The 25,974-nt window shown below is 32.8% G+C and overlaps 1 protein-coding gene and 1 non-coding gene across 2 annotated transcripts; both read right to left on the bottom strand.

Moving 5' to 3' along the window:
* Positions 1-224: 224 nt before the first annotated feature.
* Positions 225-23,434, bottom strand: LOC123678783 (ichor-like). Its single transcript, XM_045615998.1, has 2 exons — positions 23,014-23,434; positions 225-1,843 (listed from the first exon to the last, which is right to left on the bottom strand). The coding sequence occupies exon 2, from the start codon at positions 1,747-1,749 to the stop codon at positions 295-297; it is 1,455 nt and encodes a 484-aa protein (XP_045471954.1). The 5' UTR covers positions 1,750-1,843; positions 23,014-23,434; the 3' UTR covers positions 225-294.
* Positions 8,682-8,754, bottom strand: Trnar-acg. Its single transcript has one exon. It is a non-coding gene; the product is annotated as a tRNA-Arg (tRNA).
* Positions 23,435-25,974: the final 2,540 nt, after the last annotated feature.

Here is a 25,974-nt window from a genome sequence, read left to right as displayed (position 1 = left end):
AGAAGTTAGGGAACTTAAGAAAAAATTGATACATATTTGAAATTGTTTCAAGTACCAAAGTAGAGTTAAAAAAATCATAAAAACTCCCTATGTGTTTTTATGTACTTAGTAACCTACACACATTTCAGAACATCATATACGTATGTTATTCGAAAAATTCAGAGTTCTCTAACTCTTGAAGAGGAGTTTATTAGTACTTTCGGTATATACATATGTGAGTGATGTTCATGAACATCACCACCAAAAGGAATGACCTTTTTCAGTGATAACTTCTAAGGAAAATTCAAAAAGGATTCAATCTCGACCAAGTCTTTTATGAATCTGTTGGTGTTTCAACAAATGCGCCTTCTGTCGAAAACTTTTCGCACATGCCTCACATTTAAAAGGTTTCTCACCTGTATGTGTTCGCATATGTACCTTAATATTCGATTTGTTTATAAACCCGCGATTACAAATCGAACATCTATGCATAGGTTTTTGTTTAACAACACTCCCATCTGTTGAATCTCTTGCGTACACACCTGAACAGGGAGATCGTCTTTTTTGGGCTTTGCTCCTTGCTTTCTTGGTGACATGCGGTGTTGTGGTTGTAGTATGAGGATAGTTATGGGCCATGTCAGGTGACCTCATTCTGCAATCTTCCATACTGTGGACATTGCCGTATGGGATGTACCTACCATTGACAGTGAGCATGAGGTTGTCAGTTGTTGAACCAACATTGGCAGGGGGGCTGGAGGCAGATATCAAATCAGAACTGTAATTCGTCGAGCTGGGAGAATCTTGCCTAACTGGTGGACCGTTCTGAAGTCTATTCTGCAATAATGGCATGAGCGTATTATTCAATATGCTTTGTATTTGCGAGTTGTTATTTGGTGTGTTTTGGTGTTGTCTCATATTATAATCCATGCTACCATTATAATCATTAGGAGGCGTCGTAGGCAGTATATACTCTGGAAGGCCTTCTTGTCCTATCAAATTCCCAGTCTGGTCTTCAAATCCTTCCATAAGAGTATCGAATCCCCAACTTTCTCTGGATGTTCCTTCACTTTCAGGATTGGCAGTGTTCACTGTTGTATCCACCATTGTAGAATTGTCTATGTAGCCATACAGTCCCATACCATTCAAACCGGATATGTCATACGTATTGATCTCCGTCTTGATAGTATTCAAACATTCTCCTTGTGCCATTGGACTGTATGCTACGTAATTAGAACCAGAAACTGAATCTGGATTTATGTAATTAACATTGGCAGTGTCTTCACAGGAGAACATTTCATCAGGATTATCGTTAATGTTATTACATGTAGAACTAGAAACAACATTATGTTCATTGTAACTGTTATAGCTGTTGTTGTTTTCTTCTTGGCCACGTTGGGATATTGCGTGGTAATGGTGGCCTTGAATACCGTTGATACTTAGGTTGGCTGTATAGCCAGTGAAGGGAGGAAGGGGTTTCAATTCAGCCAAATTATTGTTGTTGTTGGTGGGGGTAAGCATATCCCCGAAAACGTCGAGGGTAGGTTTTGTTTCAATCTCGTAATCATCTTCGGTGAGGCTATTGACCAGCATACTATCGGTACTTAGGTTGGTCATAGAACTCTCCAATAGCATTTTGCTGTCGATGTATTCGTCTGCGGTGGAATTCTGCCAGCTGGTGTAGAAGTCCACCTCGTTTTCATATTGTGAGCCATTTCCGCTTATAGACATACTAGGGGCGGAAGATATGTTGGGGAATTTCATTGTAGCCATCTATGCAATTTTGAAGGATTTGCAATTCGTTAATTTCCGTCTGATTTCGTTAGGAAAAATATCGCAATCTTGAGGATCAGCCACATTTCGGATTCTGGAATGAGAAGAAAGAAGAATTAGAAGCAGATCTAGATGACCATATAGGTAATTATTATAAGGTTAAGGATAAATTTATATAAGACCAGATATCGTCGAAAACCTGATGAGACTCATCATTAGAAACCGATGTGAACCTTGACTAATATCAAGAAGTTGTCATATTTTCTTGTATTTTTGTAACGATTTTTTAATGGAATACAATCTGTATGAATCTATGGAAGATGATTCCCAATATTAAGGGACTTGTAGCGATCCTGGTACCTACACTTGAGTATTCGAAAAATCTTAACTTGGAATAATAAAATCAGTAGGTATACAATTAGCATGCCTTGATAAAATTTGAATTCGTCTCTGAAGAACATAGTTGCCAAACTCAAGTTCTTATATTGTATGCAATTGTCAAATGTGAATGAAAAGAAAAGAGCTCATGATCCAAGACATAAGCTTGATTCAGAAAATGTGTATAATGAAATAAATTATGAATTTGATATCGTTACAATGTCTGCCTGACGCCTCTATCTTTGAATTTTGAGTCAGGAATGGAGAGAGCTAGAAACTTGAAATTTTCACGGTTGCGACCACAAATACCGCAGCTAAATTCAATAATGGGCAAAATTATAATTCATGAAATGTCAAATTTAGTAAAGAAACATCGACTTTCAGTTTCTTGACTGAAAGAATAAAAATATAAGTTGTAATTTTAAAATCTTGAATTTTGTTGAATTTGAGTTAACGAAGTTCATAATTTTCTCATAAACACTCTGTAAGTTCTTGGTGCAAACCGCAAACAGTCTTATAATACTACGTGTTGGCAGAATCGAAAATGAAATAGGTTTTTTCGAAAAAAATTTCCTCTGCAGAAATATTTAAAAAATTGCAATCCTCATTGCAAACATTTTTTTCATAAGAATCCCATTAACTCATGAACCGTTGAGATTTTATCCAAATTATGGCATACTGATGGAATTTTCATCATATCTAATGTTGCAATAATATACTGGGTGTGCCATTTGAAATCAAATAGTTATAGTATGTTTCTGATTCAACCGTTCTTCAAGTTGTAGAGGTCAAAAAATATTTTAGGGAGAAAGATCATTGTCTCAAACTCCAATATTCAAATTTTCAGTAAAAATTTATCATTAATTTTCCATAAACGTGGAAAATCGCGGCGATCACAGAAAATCCAAGAAGAATTTTGGAAAAAAAAAACAATATTTTCGCGATTACAGATTTGATATATTGACATTTTGTATGTACACACAAACACAGGGTGAGTCTTTGAGTTGATGATACCATATCATCAATTTTTTGCGAAAAACGAAAAGTTATAGAAATTATAATTTTTTTTCATCCGTAAATTGAAAATATAGAAATACTACAACGTAGATTATTGTTTCAAGAAAATATGTGGGAACCCCATAAAAATCAGTGATTTGTAAAAAAAAATATCTCTAATTTCTTTTTGAACTGAGCAGTCACATGATGGTGTTGATCCTTCTGACATTTTCGTGTGCGTAAAAATTCTGAATTCAACCTTGGACAGTTGTTCCAATTTTTTTGCTGCGCTACTGATGTGCCAGCAATTGAGATGTTAATAGTGGAAGTGAAAAGTACCGTTACTCATTTGTTTATGTTGATACTAAAAAGAGTAGGAGACCAGCCGTTTGTACTGGTAACACACTTCCGTCAGACCACTAAGGCAGACTGGTTCCCTACCACGACCAAGCGGTACCAACAACTTGATGGTACGTACCAAAGCCTACATGGACCAAGAAGAAGAATGATCTCATGCAGGAGTAATTATACAGTGTTCTTTTGACTGGTTCGCAGATCGTATAGCATACGAAACCGGTTGTTAATTTTCTTAAAACACTACAAATTTTACAACATTTTCTCATATTTTTGAAAATATCAAAATCACTAAAACAAAAATATATATGAAATAAAAATATTCTAGTTCGGGGCTCGAACTTGCGCCTATGCGTAAATAAACTTGAAAACCCCCTTGCTTGTACAGGGTGTCTCAAATTCGATGTTCACTGAAATCATCTAGAGAAATATTAGAGAAAAAATCCTCAAAGACTCCCGATCTCTTCTTTCGAAATAATAAGATATCAGAAAGCAGATCATAGATATCTTGATTCGTTCTCGAAATACAAGGCGTTTCTGAAAAATTACTATTCTAGGTATTCGAAAAATTCCAAAACGTTTTTTTCAGTAATTCTTAAAGTTTATATAATATTCATAACAAATCATATTTTAGTGATATAGAGGTAAGTTGGGGTGTTTCAAATGGGATACCCTATTAATTACAATCCTCAATTATCGATTAAAATTGTACAAAATCGGTAACGGGATGTTTTTCGACAAATCTGCATTTAAAAAATTGCTTTTTCGTTTTCTTGATTTCTCGAATTTGTTTAAAAATTCATAGATCGTATTCTAGGGCTTGGAGGATCGAGGTGGTGTAACTATCGAGTTTTGTGCCACATTTCATACAAAAAAAAAGCAAATAGCTCTTAAAGTTTTTGAGAATGCTCGGTACAGCGAACGGACGATTTTTTTCTATTCGATTTTTGGAACCTAAACACTAAAAAATGTTTACTGTATAAAATTGGTAAATTTCTGATAATATGCTGATTCAAAATTTGTACAGGTCGATAATACACAATGCGGTTCAATCTTCAGTACAAATAGTAACTACCTTTCTAACCTAACAAATTCATCTAAGAATAATAAAGCGATTGTAGGCAACTCAAGATACATAATCTTGTATATATTACAACTGTAATAATCTCAAGGAGGGTTACATTTTTCTAATCTCGAAGAGCTAAAACTGTGCGGTGAAATATAATGTATGCAGTATCATCGTAGTTAATTGATGATTTATGTTTACAATTTCATGATTACATCTATGTTGTTGAATTTTCGAAAAATGTTTTTTTTGCTTGCTTGATTTGTTCTTCAAAATTCAAATTTTTGAGGTTTTGTGCTAGGATGATCATTCCAATATAGTAACCGATTTTGTATAGAATTTCATACTGAGTAACTAAAGTTTCTCCTATCTAAAAATATTGTAGTCGAAGAATAAGCAGCATCAAGCTACATAGTTCATATCAGAATATTTTTCGAATTTTATGATTGAAAGTTTGATGTAGAAAATTTTTTATTGTTCGCCTAAATTTTTAGCCTTCGAAATTCATTGATCGAATTTTCGATCTATATCAATCTTAAGGCTAAAAGTTTAGGCGAAAAATCGAAATTTCTCTACTTTAAACATTTAATCATAAAATTCAAAATATATATTGACACGATCAAATTAATATGGTATTTTTGATTTGAATTTTCATACGAAATTCGAAATGTAAACAAAATCATTCTACAATATTAACACCGAAATTTTCTGTATTTGAAAATGTGGAAGACTGTACTTATTTGTTGGTATTTTTGTTTCATTGAAATCCTCATCGACAGTTTAAACAAGGCGATAAAATGATCTGGTTAAAGTTTGAAGATAGGATTAGAACGAAAATTCAATTAATAAATTCCGAAGGCAAAAAATTTTAATCAACAAATCAAAATTATTCTACATCACATTGAATAACTGCATGTTTCAACTATAAAAAGTTAAAACAATTTTTAATTTTCAAACAAAATTCGAAGTGTAGACAAAATCATTCTGCAATATTAACTGCGAAAATTTCTGTATTTGAAAATGTGGAACACTATACATATTTCATCGACAGATTAACTAAGACGACAAAATGACGCGGTAAATGTTTGAAAATGAAAAAAAAATTGATTCATTCAATGAATGATATTGTGGACAAACTAAGCAAGACAAAATAAAAGCGTTTAATAAGGTTTATATGGCTACGATTCATTTCTTCCGTACACGAGATTAGCGCAGAAAAATGTAGTGAAGATCACAATGGCCGATCCAAATCTTTTTACCGTGCGAATCCACCATGAACATCGCGGCATTAAAATAAACAATACCATCAGAGTAGGCCACAGAATGAGACCAATGAGCTTCACTTTCAATTAACGGTTATAGTATTCACTCTTTGACGTGACTGTGGGTACCGCTAAGACAACACTCCACTGAAGCTGATAATATGTTGTTGTGTCAACACTTTCTATTGAGCGTTTTAAAAATGGCCAAGTAAAATTTTTTCACACGCATATCAACAAAATAACAATGATTTTACAGATATTAAAAAGAGAGTAAAATTATATAAAGTAACTATAATTAATTGATAACTAAACTAGTTGCCAGAAAATAGCAACGAAAAATGGTAACAAATATAAATAGAGTTAAAAACATACCAAATATATGCAGTCATTTTGACCGAACACAGTGGAAACTCTGTATACTATGATCTGCAGTCTACGAACTGCAACTCTTAAGTGAGGTTGATCTTACTAAACCAAAATTTACACTAAAATAACATTAAGGTATGACCGTTAATTACTTTGTCAATTTTGGGTTGGTAGGGAGAGGGCAGAAGGGTAGGTACATATTCCCAAAAGTTATAGAATTAATGACTGAAGGATTACTACGGATTAACACGTTAGATTTTTTTATGGTCCTCAGGTAATACTGTATATATACGGTTGTTTGAGAATTATTGGTGATAAGATCTCCCCTATTGATAAGAAGAAATAAAAAAAATTGTAAATTACAATTAAAAAAAAAACATAAAAATTGATAGATTTTGCTTTTTCAAAGTGGCGTTAAATCTAAAAAGAATGGATTTTTTCCCCAGAAAAAAAAAAAACAAAGTGTAATGAAACTAATCAAGTATTTCCTTGAGAAAAATAACAAATTCTATTAATACATCTCATACCTGTCAGATGGCACAGAAAGCGTAACATGTAAATAAATTTTTTTCACACGCATATCAATAAAATAACAATGATTTTACAGATATTAAAAAGAGAGATAAATTATATAAAGTACCTATAATTGATAACTAAACTAGTTGCCAGAAAATAGCAATGAATAATGGTGAAAAATATAAATAGAGTTTAAAACATACCAAATATGTGTAGTAATTTTGACTGAACACAGTGGAAACTCGGTAAACTATGATCTGCACTCTACGAACTTTATGATTTCAAAAATTGATTTCAGAAAATATAAATTTGAAATGGGATTTTCTAATTTGGAATTCGGATATATAAAATTGATATTCAGAATTGGTTACATGTACTTCAGAATTAATAAATATGACTAGTCATATCGATGTTGCTTTTTGATATTGATTAAAAATTAGTGAAGTGAATCATAATTATTTTTCTACGGAATAATATCCACATTCAAAATAGTTTACTACGGCTATGGATATACGAGTAGCTTAGTCGATGACATTCTCAGAGGTAAAATTTGCAGTAGAATTTCTTACAGATGTTTGGCACTATTAAGTAGGAACAAACTTTGACATCATATTTTAAGTTAGGGTTAAATTTGTAATAATGATTTTTCGTCTGAAAATAAATCAAGAAAACGGAAAAAGAACCCCCTCGAGCGGGAATCGAACTCGCAACCTTCGAACCACTTGTCCGATCCTATCATCAACCATCGGTAACTCGATTTATGTCATGTTAAGGTTAAAGTTATGTGTTGACTCTTCAGAGCAATAAGATAAGATACTCGTTCATAGAGATACCCTGCTTCTCATAAAAATACAATTTTATATGAAGCCAAATAGTGTAGGTAATAAGGGGTTTTTGGTTTCTGACTTTTATTACATATTTTGTAACCTAAGAGTTATAAATTAGAAGAAACAGACAACGGTTACTTCTATAAAGTTTGTTTAGAACAAAGTTCAGAATTACAATCGATAACAATAAAACTACAGTCTTTACTCTTGACTGTATCAAATGTACAGTTATTCTTCAATTTGATTCAAGTTAATTGGATGATGGGCGTATGACGAGAACCATAGCAAATCTTGTATCAAAACTTTGACAGATGTTTGGCGTTACCATTTCGAGTGTCATACCTGTTGATATTTAATTATAAAATATCCTAGTGACCCGATTGCATTGAAGAAGTACACCTACATAGAAATTGAGATCTTTCTTCTCGACAATTAACAAACAATGAATTCAAGAATTGAAACATAAAAGTTTGGATAGTGGGACTACTCAGGCGAAGAAGTAACGGAGTAAAATGGTGTTGGCATTTTTATTCAATCATAAGTAACAGACTATCTAGTTCAGTGGAACCGTTATAGACTCATTTGTTTTATGTTTTTACATTATAAGGGCGATTTTTAAAAATATTCAAAGAGATTTATTAGTTGAATAAGACGTGAACCCGTATTGATGACGTATAACTTAAGCCTATATCACCAAAAAACGTGTAGAAGAGGCATAAAAAATTCGAGAATAATCAGTCGATAATAAGTTATCTACTGCATGTAATTTTCGAGCACTTCTTTTTCGACTGACAAACAGTACACTGTAGAAAATACTTCAAATATATACACTTTCATCAGAAAAAAATATTCATTAATAAGTTTTTTTTTAATTTATTGAAAGAAATCAATTTAAAAAATTAAAAACAAATTAAATTCTTCTTGGGTTTTCCATTCCAGAGGTATCATGTTTACGGAGAGACGGAGTCGAATTTTAGGACCAATTCGACATCGATAAGACTAACCTTATCATTTGAGACCATTCCCGGTTGAAAATTTCAAAATTACAGGCACCATAACGACGGGCAACGACTTTTTAAAAACTAATATTCTATTGTAAGAAAACTTCCAATATTGTGGGTTGACGAAATAATTGTTCGAAAAGTTGAAAAAATTTAAAAAAGTTACCGATCCTGCCAGGATTCGAACCTGGAATCTTCTGATCCGTAGTCAGACGCGTTATCCGTTGCGCCACAGGACCTTGGTGATAAATGAGTTGTACCGACGTAATATTGAAAACAAGTTTCAGGTAGAAGAAAAAATTCTTGGAATCTTAGACAGTGGTTCTCATTATTCACTTAAACTTTATTAGTCTCTTTGACAACTGGATTATTTCGGGCCGCCGAAGATGAAGAGAAGGATGCTATTCGTCATGAATATGCCCTCCAAGGAGACGTAATATGACAAATTATAAAATATGAAATATTAGGTAGGTATTATTATTGGGTAAATATTGTGAAATATTATTTTAAGTACCTACCTACCTACCTACTTAATTCTTTTGAATTCTTCAAAAGAGTATTTCTGTATTTAAAATACAGAGCTCTTCCGTAGAATTCAAAAGAATATAGGTAGCTACCTAGAAAAGTAAAATATTATTTTTTAAAAAATCAGTTGTTATTCAACTCCTTATGTAAATTTCGAATAATATGTCATAAAAATGACGTTATACAAATTATGCAGTATAGGTTGATTCTGTAATTCACAAAGACATTTCTTCCATAACTTAATTTTGAGAATATATTTCTAAACAAAATGTTTTAGTTTTCATTTCCAATATTTTTTAGCAATTAAATATTCATTATTTTTATCTTCGTTCTGTTCAGTATCATCTAGCTTACTATATTATGTAAGGTATTTATGGATTATTAGTTTCTATAACGACGATGAAATACTAAATAAAAGCCTTATAATTGTCTCTACAATCTGAACTGAATCGTCTCAAGAAAAGAAAATCCTTTCATAGTTTCAGAGATTGAAACCATTTGAGCCTCATAAATTTATGAAAAAAAATTATTGGAGAAGATTATTCAACAGTCTTTTCAATTTGATAATGACTAAATAAGCGTTTCTCCCAATTTAAAATATTCAGTATGTACCTATACCCGTATCCGAATACACCTAGATATATCCGAATATCAAATGAATATTTTGTTGTAAATTCTCAAGAATCGTTCCGTTGAAAAAAACTTCAGATATTTCCAAGTGGGTTCACATTCAGAGTCGTTGCCTCTACTAATGATTAATGAATTCCGAAAAAATTGCTACCACTTTCTCCTTCATTTCTACCTTTGGCGAAGTTCAGCGAAGTATGTATGCTGTCTCCCAAGCCAACGTGACCATTATAGATATTGATGGTTTTCAGTGCATGCTAATATAATGTTTAATGTCTTATTACCATTGTGACACGAATTTGCCTTCATTATTCTATAAGCTGTTGTTTATATTATTCATGTCACTGATTTACAGAAATCTGTGCAGAAATGTAATTTTAGTTTGAAATTTAGATTTGTACAGGGTGTCCCAAATTTAATGCTCATCTCGATAACTAAAGGATTTAGAGAAAGGTCTAGATTTCATTTTTCGAAATATTCAATAACATTTCAGAAATCAATTGAAATGTCCCTGGTCTACCATAGTGAAATATATTTTTTTGGCAAAATTCGATTTTATTATTCAGCATAGTTGCCTTCGAGGGCGATACAGCGATTCTAGCGATCTTACAACTTTCCGATACCATTTTTGTAGTAGGATTTGTCTTTCGCTTCAAAATAGGCCTCAGTTCATTCATTGTCGCTAAATTTATTTCCAGCGAGCATTCTTTTGAGGTCTGAGAACAGAAAAAAGTCGCTGAGGGCTAGATCTGGCGAATGCGGTGGATGCAGAAGCAATTCGAAGCACAATTCATGCAATTTTCCATTGTTTTCATTGATTTGTGACACGGCGCATTGCCTTGATGAAACAGCACCTTTTTTTCTTCAAATAGGACCGTTTTTTAATGATTTCATCCTTTAAACGATCCAATAACGGTATATAATAATTGCTGTTGATGGTCTGGTCCTTATGAAGGTAATCAATGAATATTATACCTTGCGCATCCCAGAATACTGATGTTATAACCTTGCCAGCTGACTGTTGTGTTTTTCCTCGCTTTGGATTCGGTTCATCGTTTGCAGTCCACTCAGCTGACTGTCGATTGAACTACGGAGTGAAATGATGGAGCCATGTTGAAATCGGACAACTTATATTCACTTAATTTCACTTATAAAATAGACACAAAATGATTTAAATATGTGAAAATATCAAAAATTGAATATATTTATATAAAAGATGTCCCATCACAAAAATGTCGAAAGAAACCAGGTTGCTTTTCAACCAATCTGCGCCTAAAAAACTTTTTAAATATATAGGGTGTCCCATCTGAAAAGCTCCAACTCTCCTTTATATCTCCAAAACGGTAACTAATTTCTATAATATGTATAATTAGTAATATATAAACCATAAAAATAACTGAAAATAACTTTTTAGAGAAGATGCACAAAAATGTCGTAGGGAATCGATTTGGAACATTTATTTAATTTTTTTCATCTTGAAGACTCACTCCAAAAACAGTTTATTTGATTCGAAATTTGGAAGATATAACTAGCTAATTGTTTTTTCACTTCAGATTAGGTATTAGTGATATCATCAAAAAAGTAAAATGCTTTAAAATTTTGGCTGTTTTCTATCAACAGTGTAAATTGTTGTCAATGGTAAAAGAAGTAACTGATCAAATTAAAACTATTGCGTCATTATCTAATAAAGCCAGCACCAGGACATGAGATGAAACAGTCTACATTTCGCGAATTTTCTCAGGTGGCAACGAACTCAAATTCATCGGCATATTCAATGAAACAATTTCACAACCATATACCAAGACTGGTTGATGATGTGTTGAGTCGATTGTGAATATCGTTCGATATGGAGAACCCAAAGCTATATTGCAACATTGTTTTCGTATTTAAAATTGTGAGTCACTTGACTTCAGGATTCGATTTCGTTATTAGCGAGAATCAATTCTGTCGTCTGACTAACTTTTGGTTTTACGTAAAGATGATATAACAGGTAAATACCCATTTTTGAGGGAACCTTCAAAATGATTATGCCGTTTTGAGGTTAATGACTATCATCAATCAAATAAATACAAATCAATACGAATGCGATTTGAAAGTTATATATACTATAACAGATCTTGATTTATTGACAAAAATTCAACCTGAAGCACTTCATCTTTGAATCAAATGAATCGAATGAATGCGAAAACGTGAAAGGTTCAGAAGAATATTTGGAGCAATTCTTCCTGAAATCCAAATATAAGCTTCAAAATAAAATCACGATTATGAAGCATAAATTAGTCGAAAAAAAGTTTTCATCCGAGGGGGTCAGGAGTCTAGGTGATGCAATTGTCTCTTATTTTTGTGACACAATATTCGTAGGTACGATACTATTTAGGTATTTTTAAGCTTATAATTATGTTTTTTTGCAAATATGTTAGAGGTTATTATCTCATTTACCGTATTTATACAATTTTGCACGACATAAAAGGAATAACTCATAACTAGTCTTATTAATTTGAGTTATTTCCCGTCAAAGAGATTAACAAAGTGTTACTTGAGCTGTATTTCAACCTTTCGCTTTGTTAAATTTCATGCCCGAGTTAAAATATGTCTGAAGGTATGCGCATTCAAAGTATCTGGCTTAGACTAATGTGGGATTTACTAAAGGAGTATATAACAGCTGCTGGTCTCTCTTTTCTCTGATCATAGATGAGATAAAATCTATAGCCATATTTCATAACAATGAGATTACACACCGATCCTACCCGTTTTTAATAACTGTGAAAAAAAGAAGTCAATATTTGGTTAAATCACCCCTTGTTTGTGATACTTTTCAATTAGAAGAGTTTGCACCCACTTAAGAGACACGTGCCTAAGAAAAATTGGCATCTGTGACAAATGGACCCTATGATAGAACCCTTCGAAGTCTTGCATTCTTGAATACAAGATGCAGAACCATTTTTTTATGACTCGTGCCATAAGTTCGCTTCAACTTATGGAAGATCACCTCATCATCTAGGCAGATTTCATAACAATGTATATGTGTAGATGTAAATGTAGATGTAGATGTGTAGATGTAAAATTCAAGAAGAATATTGAAAAACAACTACTCAATATTTCCATGATTGATAATATAAGTTCCAAATATTCCCACACGAAAATGGAATTGATACAGCATTAGAGAAAAATCAAGTTGAATATAAAAAAAACTAATATTTAGTTGACAAGAGATATGACCAAGTTTAGATTTCAATTACGATCAAGTCGAGCTCAAATAAGTGAAAAAGAAATAATATTTCAAAATTGCAAGTAGTGAAGGAATGACATAATTATCCTGTTAGGATTCAACATAAGTTGAGAAGTAATTTCATCAGAACAACGAAGTCACTTAACAACTCAGTTTACAATGGCATCAGTTAGTACAATACTATTCCAGTTGATATAATCAATGATAACAATTGTAGTATGTGCTGTATTCAAGGAAAACACCTACAACTCAATTGATGTTTATATATTCTTGTTATTTATTGAACTTTATTATACAAGTGAATGCTAATTTAGTTTTGAATGGTTAAGTTGATTTAAAGTTGATGAGAGTTCAAAAATATAAAGTATAATATTATCATCAAAACAAGTTTACGTCGGTCCTTTCCCAATTTTTTCAGCTTAATCTAAAATGCATTTTGCGAGCAGAAATGTTAAAGTCTTCTGTCAAAAATTTATTTATACCAAAAGAGATTACAATAAAATTAATTGCATCCGCATCAGCCACACTGGGATGTAGTGCTGCTAGAAGTAGAAGTAGGGGAAGTAGTGTTGCTAGAAGAAGTTGAGTAAGTAACGCTACTAGAAGAAGAAACAGAAGCAGTATTCTAGAAGTGCTACTAAAATACACAATAGGAGATAGTATTATTCAAGTATATAAGTAGAGGAAGTAGTGCTACTTGAAAAAAAAATAAAAGGCACAGGAAGTAATGCTACTAGAATAAAAATAAGAAATAGGGGAAGTAGTGCATTTTGCTGGCGGAAATATTAGAATCGCATATCAAAACTATGTTTTTCCTAAAAAAAATTGCAATATAATAATTGCATCAGCATCAGCAACACTGGGTTGTAGTACCACTAAAAGATGAAGTAGAGGAAGTAGTATTGCTAAAAGAAGTAAAGAAAAGAAAACAAGAAAAACAACAAGAAGTAGATAGAGGAAATAATCTTCTAGTAGTGCTACTAGAAGAAGAATGAGATGTAGTGTTACTAAAAGAAGAATAAGAAGGAGTGCTATTAGATGAAAAAGTAGAAGAAGAGGAACTAGTACTACTACTAGAATAAAAATAAGAATCAGAGGAGGTAGTGCATACTGCTAGCGGAAATGTTGAAATCGTATATTAAAACTATGTTTATCCCAAAAAAGGTTGCAATATACCTAATCAAAAGCATCTGCATCAGTCATATCGGGTTGTAGTGCTACTAGAAGATGAAATATAGGAAGTAGTGTTGCTAGAAGAAGTAAAATAGTGCTATTAGAAGAGCCCCACGTGAACAATTGTTGGAAATGTTGAAATCACACTGGGTTGTAGTGCCACTATGAAGATAAAGTAGAGGTAGTAATGTTGCTAATAGAAGAAGTAGAAAACTAGATGAACAACAAGAATTAAATAGAGGAAGTAATCTTCTAGTAGTGCCATCAGGATAGGAATAAGTAGTAGAGCTTCTAGAAGAAATAGAAATAGAGGAAGTACTTCTACTAGAATAAAATAAGAAGCAGGGGAAGTAGTGCTACTAGAAGAAGTGGAGTAGAGGAAATATTGTTACCAGAAGAAAAAACGTACAGGAAACAACAAAAATAAAAACAACCAAGTTAATTTTCAGTACGTCCGATCAATTTCTACATGGAGAGCACAGTTTCCCCTTAAAAGAAGCGATATTCTCAAGTGCTTGTTGCACCGGCATCTTGCACGATTATTAAGAGCGGCATTCGCAGAATTAATGCGACAAAGTGAGAGTATATTTCGCGGTATAAGAAGAATTTACCGTTGCGAGATCCTAGCCAGCGGCATTGTCATCGTCGTAGTCTCAATCTCTCAACCGGAAGATCGGAGCTGGTCCGGGGATTCCGATTGCGAGGGGGGGCAGAGAGGGGGGAACGAGTATACCCGGAGTTGCCACTGGAGCGGGGGAATTGGGCCAATGACCCACTTTTGCGACTACATGTGCGCCAGCCTTAATGCTCGAGGTGCACCGATGGTGATGTTACGAAGAACAAAGAAATTCCTAGGCGTTTGTTTTAACGATGGGCACTTCGTTTTCTTCGCTTCTTCTGGTCCGATATTTTCCATCGAGGAAGATTCGGTTGAATTGGTATCGAAGACGTAACCACGTGTGGAGATATTTTTAGGTTTTCGTGTTTTTTTTTAGTGAGGCTAGGGGGAGCTCGGAATGTAGTTTTATTGATTAATTTTTTTGAATATCAAATCATAGAAATGGAGAATCAGATAAGACATAAGTTTCAAGGTACAGGATGTCCCAAATTTGATGCTTACTGAGAACATCTCGAGAACTATAATACTTAGAGGAAAATTCTTTAGGGAGCCCAGATTTTTGAAATAATCAGATATCAAAAAGCAGGTCATTTTCAACATGGCGTTAAAATATTTCGCTATATCTTGGTTTCTATTCGAGATATTCTAAAATGATTTTTTCACCAATTTTTATGGTTTATAATATACCCATACAGATCATATAAATTGATTACCCTTTTAGAGATAGAAGGCAGAGTTGGTGGTCTTCAAAATCGGACCACCTATACACTGTGTCCGTAAAGTATGGAACAAATTCATTTTTAACTAAACAGACCATTTTAAGAAATAATCCTGAAACACTTCGATTTTTTATTTTGATTTACCGTATTTCAAATAATAATATTATATACAGGTTGAATTACTTTCGAGTAATGACGTCACCGTCATTTTTTTTTGAATGGAACACCCTCATTTTGTCTTTATTTTCCGATTACTCTAACTGAGCTGATTCCAAAAATGTATCACATGTTGATTCCAATTGGTACAGGGTGGACAAAAATACAATAGCTTTGTGTGTGCTCATAAAGTAACGCGTAACATTCTTTAATAGTTAAATCAAAAATATCTATTGTCTAGCGGCAATTGGTTTGAATTTAACACCCTGTAGTTTGTTATATTTTAAGATTAATAAAAATGAGCTGTTTCCAAACATGTTTGGTACTTGTGGTCTAGCAGACAGCATATGAAAGAAATTATTTCTTATCAATTTTAAAAAAACACAGTCGTCTAGTTTTCTGTGAAATGTCATTATTTGTTTATTGTCTCTAGACAATAAGTATTTTTGATAATTTTGTTAATTTAACTAATAGAGAATGTTACGCGTTACTTTATAAGCACACACAAAACTATTGTATTTTTGTCCACCCTGTACCAATTGGAATCAATATGTGATACATTTTTGGAATCAGCTCAGCTAGAGTAATCGGAAAATTGAGACAAAATGGGGGTGTTCCATTTAAAAAAAATGAGTAACGTCATTACTCGAAAGTAATTCACCCTGTATATTAGATTATTATTTTAATATTTAATTTTTCAGAAACGCCCTGGATCTCGTGAACGCATCAATATTTCTATGATCTGTTTTCTGATATCTTATTATTTCAGGAATAGAAATCGGTGATCACGGAATATTTTTTCTCTAAGTCTCATAGTTGTTGAGATTCTTTCAGTGAGCATCGAATTTGGGATACTCTGGACAAATCAAAGTGAACATCTTTTGAGCCTCTATTTATTGGACTATATTGAAATATTTATAGTCTGCTAAGACAATACCGGAAAATAAATGAATTAAAACGTCTTTCGAAAGGACTCGCCAAGTTGACACATTTTTCCCTTGTCCTGAGTGTCACCTGTAATTTTTTGTCAATATGTTTTGCGATTTAACAATGGGTAAACTACCAACAATAATTTGTCTTCGATTTGCTTAACGAATGGAATTTCGTGTGTATGAGCTCTGTAATTTCTACAAAATATTAGAAAAACCGCCACATTCCGTCTTATGGGATCCCAGACATATTTTATCTCTTCCAAATCTCAAATTACCTCTTTAAGACATACATTTGCAACCTCTAGAAGACATTAGAGTTGAGTACTGAAGTGGATTATTCAAAATGCGTTAAAGAATGTTTTGTTGATTGCATAATTCCGGAAGCGGCTATACAATACAATAAAATCATTAACTAATTACCATTATGTGCGTTAATTTCAAAATTCCATACAATCCATTACAATCACGAAAGGTTTGAAAGATTTAGGTGATTACATGTCTTGGAAGTTATCCAAACTCATCAGTTGGGATAATTGATCAATTTATTCTATAACCAATGCAAATGAGTTATTTTCCGATTTTCAATATTAAATAAAAATACAAAAAGATCTTGAATTTGGTAGCTACTTCATTACGGTAACGAAATCTATAATTCCTTAAAAATTCAGCATATCAAATCATAGAGTGATAAACATAGATAGAGGGAGTAGACGCAAGTTTTACATGTCCCCAACATGGTTAGATTACGTTGTCGGATTGTGATATATTTTCAAATCCACAACTTTACTGTATCGTTATGAATGTATATTATATTGAATGAAATATATTTATTGGAGTGATTCTCAAATAAATATGCAAATTTGAATATTTGGAATCCGATATTTTTCCTAATTGTCGCAATTATAGTATGCAGAATATTTATTATTAGAAGTATCTACCTGCTGAAATCCAAGGTTTGGCAACTATTGCTCTCCTAGTGTCATCCGTTCTTTCACGTCGTTTGAAGCGCTTGAAGTTTTGTTTTCTGAATTTCTGATATATTTAGGTATTTATTTCAATATATTTTGAGTAAATATGAAACGTTGATTCACTATGGGACATAAGAAGTGCGTTCTTTATGGAGAAACCCGCGAATTGAGTGAAATATCGTATCACTGATATGTTTTCATTTCCGCGCGTTTCATTTCAAATTTGATAGTTCATGTTGGGTACATAATTTGATTACTGAAAATGACATATGCTCCCTCTATCTACGTTTATTACTCTGAGTATCAAATCGAGAACTCAATAATCGTTTTTGCGGGAAAAATTGCCATTCCATTTTCAAATAATCTAAAAGAACTGAACAATAGTGAAATCGAAGTAATTGTATCATTTTTATCACTTCCATTCTAGCTGCTATATTTTTAATTGACCTTTTTACTTTTGAATATTTAATTTTTAACACAAATATATCAGGTGTTAGAGCATGAGAACTATGAATGATGCTAATATAACCAGTTTCTTCGAATTTTCACTAACCTACGAATTGAAGTCGAATTATGTATACAGGATGCTGTATGTTTGTAGATATACCCATGCACGTTTGTAATTTACATTTACTTCCGATGTAACAAAAAGGCTAAAATCAGACAAGAAGGTGTCAATTGGAAATATCAATGTTAACATTATTTTTTCTGGTTGACCTTTTATTGAGTTATCGGGATTTATAATTACTTCAAATAGAGAAGAAACATTAAATGAAGAAGAAACATTTTAGGTGTTTTGATACAAATTAGTGGATTCATAGTCCATTGGTATGAAAAACTTCTAATAGTGGTGGTTTATTTCAGCTCAATCATTCCCATAGAAATACCAGGTCGGTTAATGACACAAGCCTGAAGGTGAATCCAATGATGATGCGCAAAGGGCCCAATAGGATCCAGTTGAACAGCTTGCAATCATTTGAATTCGGGGATCAATGATCTGAACGAAGTATCTGAGGGAGAACGAAACAAAAATGAAAATATTACCACCATTACAAGGAGAATTTTTTCTTCTTCTTTATTTTGATAGGAACATGGAAATTTTTTTTTCTGAAATGCCAGAGAGGCCAATTCAAAAATCTTAGCATGAGGATTTATAACGCAAGCAACTTGAATATAGGTGGGAAAAAAGCAAGTATTATTAGTCCAATTTCTTGGAACAGTTCGGGAAATTTGTAGAGTTTACGCTGAGTTTATTACAAAGACCATCCTTCTTGTCATCTTCCCGTTTTTATTTCACCTTGATATCTTGATTTCTTTTGAAGATACACGTATTTGAATAAAAGTCTGGGATTGTTCAAGGAGAAAAAATTTAATTGGCAACGTCTTAATATTTAACAGAAATGTAAAACAAAAACAAAAATTATTGGCATTTTTCTCTATTTCGTATGCCCATCTGAGCGCAATCGCTGAGACATCGAATAGATAAGACGAACAATGCAATCATGATGAACTGCGTCATATTCAGATTGCAACACAAATTACAGCTCGTCAAATGTTACAGGTAGAATAGGACTATGACAGATGTCATGTTCAATCGTATTCAAATCCGGGTCACTTGCAGGCCATTCGAATCGGTAGATATCAACCTTCCAAATATTGGTAAACAATTTTTGCTACCTGCGGTCTTGCATTGAAATGAAGTCATCTGCAACAAATGGGACTTACAGCTTGCAGAAAGACGTCTTGTATGTAATGTTGAGCATTTAGAGCTCTGTTTTCAATAAATGATAATTCATAAGGTGCTGCTTTTGACATGTCAGCCTGTTCCTTAAAATGCCAGACTTTTATTTGAATACTTGTATCTTCAAAAGAAATTAAGACATCAAGGTGAAATAAAAACTGAGAGATGGCCCTGTTCCATAGGGTGTTATGAAATTGTACTACAAATACAAGGTTTTTTTTCAACCTGTATAAATAAGCTATCAACATTTTTGGAAAACTTTTCTGAAGTTCGTTTTAATATCACAGAAAGTATCTTCAATTTGGAATAGAAACGATTGAAATCGATAAAAAATTACGAAAGTTCTTGAAAAACGAACTTGTATTATCAAATTCTCAGTGGGAAAAGAACGAAACCAAGATTACTTTATGGGAAAAATTGTACAGATTCCTCATGCAACACCATTTCATTCCTCGTGCATTTCAAAGCCTAATTGATAATTCAGGTGTGTAAGCCACTGCGTGATTCAACTTGTTCGATATCCGTGGGTGAAGAAGAACCACTACATTTCATCCTTAAAGAATTAGAGATGAAATATTATTCTTCGCATACTGCTGAACACTATTATTGCCCATCTAGGAACAAATATAATGAGCAACCGTTACAACGTTATGATGTACACATTTCGGTCATTTTTTAAAGTCATTACTCTCTTCAGTTTGGGTGTTTAATGGTCAGAGGAACCGAACAAACACTAATTCTGCGTTATTCATTCGTTGGAACAATTACTGCAAAACCGTTGTCCAAAACTTTTTTAACACGGTATCTCGGATAACTATGTTCATTATTCGATCAAATTTATAGGATCGACTACAACGGATTATCTTCTGAAGTTACGGTACTCTCCGAATAATCTGAGATTGTTAATTCAATTATTCTAAAAATTATAAAATTTCCTATTGTCTACAGGGTGTCTCAAATTCGATGCTCACTGAAAGCATCAGAAGAAAGATTCAGGGAAAGAATCTTTAAGGGCCCCTAATCTTTTTTTTCGAAATAATGAGAAATCAGAAAGTAGATCAAATATATCAACTATCAAATATTTCGCTAGGTCTTGTTTTCTGTTCAAAATATTGTGAAAATTCTGAAACGTTAGTGTTTCGGGACACCCCATACTTTTCATCGCAGTTGTTTAGCCGCACATTCGTCATCATCATCAAAGATGTTGAGTTTTTCGCCTTTTTTTTATGGGACACCTTGTCTCTAGCTTGAATACGTAAGTCCCCATCTAAATACAAATTCTCAACTTCATCGTACCTCTTTCTGAAATTCTAAGAATAGGTAACATGTCTAAAATTATTTGGTGGATTTGTCCATTACCGAAGTTCACCGCAACGTTTAAGATCAGAACATACCCTAACATTTCCAGAATTCAAAAAATACAGACATCATAACGTAACTTGATTATGGAACAAGCGCTCAAAAATAGTTAACATCACTTTGACTACAGGGAGTAGAAACAAAATAGGATTGAAAATTCTACATCCATATTTTCACAGGTATCAACAATATAAATACACCTACATATACTACACAAATCAAACTACTCTCACTTACTTTAATGCACATACAAGTATAACACAACTAACATAGATCTTTCAATCCCAATGCAAAACCATAGATTATAAATTGAAGACCAATCAGCAAAATAAACTCGGCAACCAACAAATTCAAAATATCACGGTACACTAGGTAGAAAACGGGACCGTCTACAAAGAAACGCGCAGGCGTGAAGCTTTAACTAACAATATTCATTGAGCCCCATCTGCTGACAGCAACTATTCATGTTCTCTAAATAAAATTACTTTATTGTGGAAATATCAATAGGTATAATATATGCATAAATACTTAGATCCCAACTATACTTTTTGTCATGTTTTGTATATCATTTGTTTCGACTTATTTAAGACTTTTATTATATTCAAATATATCAAAATATCTGAACAAATTATTCACGTTCAGATCAAAACACATAAAATAAGATTCAATAATCGACTTATTGAATAAATTAATATTATTCAGATCGATAGATATTTAGATATATTTAAAGGATCGATTATTTTAACGTATTCAAGAAAAAATGTTTCCACGTACATATAGGAACAAAAAGAATAATATCAAATAATAGACTCATTGAATATAGCAATAATATTTAGATATTTCTGTAAGATTTGAAAACTTGATCATATTTTCGTATATAAGGTGTGCGGATCTGAATCTGAATAAATTTTCGTTAATTTTTATTTGTTCATACTTCGAATCAGAAGACATCAGTGAAGATGACCGGAAGAAATCTGAATATGACCTGTCAATAAAGCTAAGATTCAATAAATGTTGAGATTATAAAAGTACCAGTGTATTTCAAGTGGAGAAATGCTTATTGTTACTTATAATATTTAGACATTTCTCAAATGAAACTGGATATAGAATCTAAATAAAGTCATAAAGTGATGTCGGTAGGTACCTATGTTGACGAATGGGAAAAATAATAGTGTAAGGTAAGGCAAAAATTTAACATTCATATAAAATGATAGATGTGGATTTACCATAAAAGTTCAAAAACTTCAAGTTAGTCAACAATTATATCATGAAATAATAAACTGTAGTCACTCAACATCTCACTAGATATTAAAAGGTGAACGTCTGATAAATGTATTGAAATAAATGCACATTTCAAAATCAGGAAAACCACCCTCTAAATAAGGCAACAATTATGCATAAACATGCAAAATCTTCGAATCCCAGACGAGCATCGTTTAAATATGCAACAATGTACTCCTGTTGTTTCAACAAGTTCAAAAATTGATTCTAAAACTGTATAAAATGTAGGTCCCAAGATTTAATGATACACCTTTATTGTATTTTAAATGTTGTCTCGGTAAGTACAGCCTTCTTGATGCTACTGAATAGTTTTAAATGGAATAATAACCGAATTTCAATAACAAGTTATTATTGGAATCGAGGATATTATCATTAATAAGTTAATTAAGTCTTTCATGTTTACCGATAGCTCCAAGCATGTTGATGATATATTGATAATTTTGATGATATCCGGAAGATTTGATGAAATTTTTATAATTGGATGACTGCGAAAATGATAAAAATTCGGCTAGTGCAAACTTTTTTTGAAAAAAACGCATATTCCGATGTAACCCCTAGAATAATTTGTATTATTTGACGCATCAAGCACTGAAAACTTCTTCTAACTGAATCGAATAACGTGCGTATTCATCTGTTCATATTCAGATGTTACTGTATGGTATGTATAGAGATTTGCACATTTTTAGAATTTTTGTTACCGGTACTAATGAAAAATTAGGGATGGATAGAGGTTATGAGCGCTACTCGTAAAAGAGTAGAAATGTTGATGTACGAAATATTGTGCTGGTGGAAATTGAATTATTTGTTCACTGAAAAAATTTCATTTTATTTTTGTTTAATTTCAAGAAACGATCAGAATATCAAGTAATTTTTTTTTCGATTTCCTCCGAAGAATTCAAACTATACGACTGGAATAATCAAAAACCCAAATACTTGTCCGTTGAAATCTCAACTATCTGTGTCAATTCGAAGTACCTACTACACAACACAGGTTAACGATGAAGAAAGGTCACTGACTATTTCCCATTCATCGAAGTCAAACAGAAAACAAGTTGTCCTTCACTCCAAAACACTGTCAAGGTAGGTCAACGGCTGAGGTACCTCTATCACAAACTCTATCTAGTACTCTGTATTGGACCAACACACATAAAAAATAATTTTAGACTCACCTACAAAGCTAATCCTGAAATGTGGCACTCAACTTTCAGGAAACTTGAATGTGTATCCCTATGGGATATAAGTTTGTTCAAAACTCTCGAAAACACCTTGTAAATTAGTCAGTCACTTAACTCACATATTCCATAACACAGCACAGTCTTTGATTTTAACTAAAATCACCTAATCCTTCGATATCGACTACACTACGCACTATCAGTTCATACAGTTTAGTCTCCTGAGGGTGGTCCGTAAACGAATGCAGATAATCTGCGAGAGTACCAGGACTACCAGGGTAAACCCAAAGGGGGGTGGTTGTCGTTGATGACAACCTGTCAGAACACCGTGTCCGCAATTGGTTAGAGCGTACTACCAGTACCAAGCGACTCTGATGGTCCTTCTTGCAGTCGGTGAGTTTCGGATGCCCCTCTACAAGAATAACAGTACTAGTTGTAGATTCATGTTGTGGGTAACCTACATTTGGTTGTGTGGTGGGATCTCTTCTGTCTGACAGATTGCCGAAGATTTTTTTTATGCAAATATTTAATAGAGGGGTGTATTGATAATGCGTTTTTGCGCGCTTACGCCATTGGTGCATTTTGATTTAACATCAACCCTAAAATATTGAATGTTTGAGTAACCTACACGTTAAGCTTACTCAAGTAAAGTACACTTGATACGGTCTTTTACTTTAATTGAACTATACTTGAGATGGTCATCAATCCTTATAATGACTTGCCGTGTCTTTAGCAAATTGAAAAAACTATTTTCTTTTCACGTATTACAGTTATAGACTGTGTCCGTAAAGTATGGAACAAATTCATTTTTAGCTAAACAGACCATTTTAAGAAATAATCCTGAAACACGTCGATTTTTATTTTGATTTACCTTATTTTAAAATAATAATCTAATATACAGGGTGAATTACTTTCGAGTAATGACGTCACCGTCTTTTTTTTTAAACGGAACACCCCCATTTTGTCTCAATTTTCCGATTACTGTAGCTGAGCTTATTCCAAAAATGTATCACATGTTGATTCCAATTGGTACAGGGTGGAAAATACGATAGTTTTGTGTGTGCTCCTAAAGTAACGCGTAACATTCTCTATTAGTTAAATTAACAATATTATCAAAAATACTTATTGTCTAGCTGCAATTGGCACCCTGTAGTTTGTTACATCTTTAGATTAATAAAAATGAGCTATTTCCAAACATGTTTGGTACTTGTGGTCTAGCAAACAGAATATGAAAGAATTTATTTCTTATCAATTTTAAGAAAAACATAGTCGTCTAGTTTTTCTGAAATGTCATTATTTGTTTATTGCCGCTAGACAATAAGTATTTTCGATAATATTCTTAATTTAACTAATGAAGAATATTACGCGTTACTTTATGAGCACACAAAAAACTATTGCATTTTTGTCCACCTTGTAGTCGACATCACGTGACTTAAAGCGGTACCAGTACGCCATGTTGGATATAGATCTCAGTTAACTTTTGACCAATGACATTTCATAGTAGTGAACAGATCCGTATTCACAAGTTTTGCATATCCATCTTCACCATACTCTAAATATATTAAAATTTATATGGCAGGATATGTTGTATATTATTTGAAACAAAAACTTGTTTGTGAACAATTCCTGGACTGTTTAAAAAGGGATGAACACGGTTTATTTTCGTATTCCTTCGTGAAAGTTTACTTAAGGCGGCCACTCACGGGGCTGCCATAGTCGAGCGTTCGGATAATTTTACAGTCAGGCAGCTCGGGACACGGCCACACGACTGTAAATCAGAGAATGAACTTGACTGCCCGACTGTAATCTCTTCGACGCATGCTTCCAAACGGTCGAAAAAACGCCTCGTGAGTGGCGGGCATAATCCGGACCTGATCTTTCCCCCACTCTAGCCATAGAATTAGCCCTGACTAGTGTCATTTACGGACACAGTGTATACCCACAAAAATTGCAGGCGATTCTAGGTGAGTAGGTTGAGCAGGTTTTTTATTTTTATTTTCCTGCATAAATCATACACATCCTAAACTGTATCACATCATTCTTATACAAAAAAAATTGTTTATAGACTTTATGTCCTTTGTGTTATGAAAACTGTAGTTAAGCAAAAATTATTTGCAGGAACTAGCAATTATATATATTAACAAAAAACTATTGTTAATGTTGTATGAAAAACGTGTAAATAAACTTTTCTTTCCTTCCTTCTTTCTTTCTAGGTTAGTAGGTATTTGAACTTGAAAAATATTCGTTAAAATGAGTCAATCACATAATTCAATTGAGTATTGAGTAGTTAGTGTGAAAGAAAATCTCGTATAAAGAAATATCACATTTTGATATTATTCCCAGGCATGATCTACAACGTTTATTTCAAGGTCCAAATAATAATCAAATACTTATAACTACGCAACTTTCAAAACTGAAAAATTCAAACTTTAATATTTCAATCACAATAATACCTAGTATAACTGCCTGTTTAATATTCAATTATGTTTAAATCTTATTTCCGAAAAAAGAATCTTTTAAAATATTATACAGAGGAACAGCTGTTTTGGTATGGAGGTTTTTCGGAGCTGATTCTATATCAATTTAATTTCAGAATTCAAATAACGTATTCATTTTTGTCTAGGAGCTCAAATTTTTAAGATATACAACTTTAGAAAAATATATGTTACATTATTTCAACTCAAATCCGTATGTATAGTAAACAAAAGTAGATACAAAATTTTCATTTTAGTTATACAAAATACAATATTATGCCGTACTTACGAACAAAAAAAAACATTGAAGAAATCAAATAGTCAGTCAACAGTTCGAAAGCTTCTTTTCCGCGACATTCTTAAATTTGTTTTAACAGTCCCTTTTTGAACTCCAGCAGTAATCTGACATCATGTGCATGTCCCATCTACCTTGGTAGCGGTCCTCCATAACTTTAATATCTTGGTGAAATCTTTCACCTTGTTC

This window comes from Harmonia axyridis, chromosome 4, assembly GCF_914767665.1.
Source record: "Harmonia axyridis chromosome 4, icHarAxyr1.1, whole genome shotgun sequence".
NCBI lineage: Eukaryota > Metazoa > Arthropoda > Insecta > Coleoptera > Coccinellidae > Harmonia > Harmonia axyridis.
This window is presented reverse-complemented; position numbering and strand designations above follow the sequence as displayed.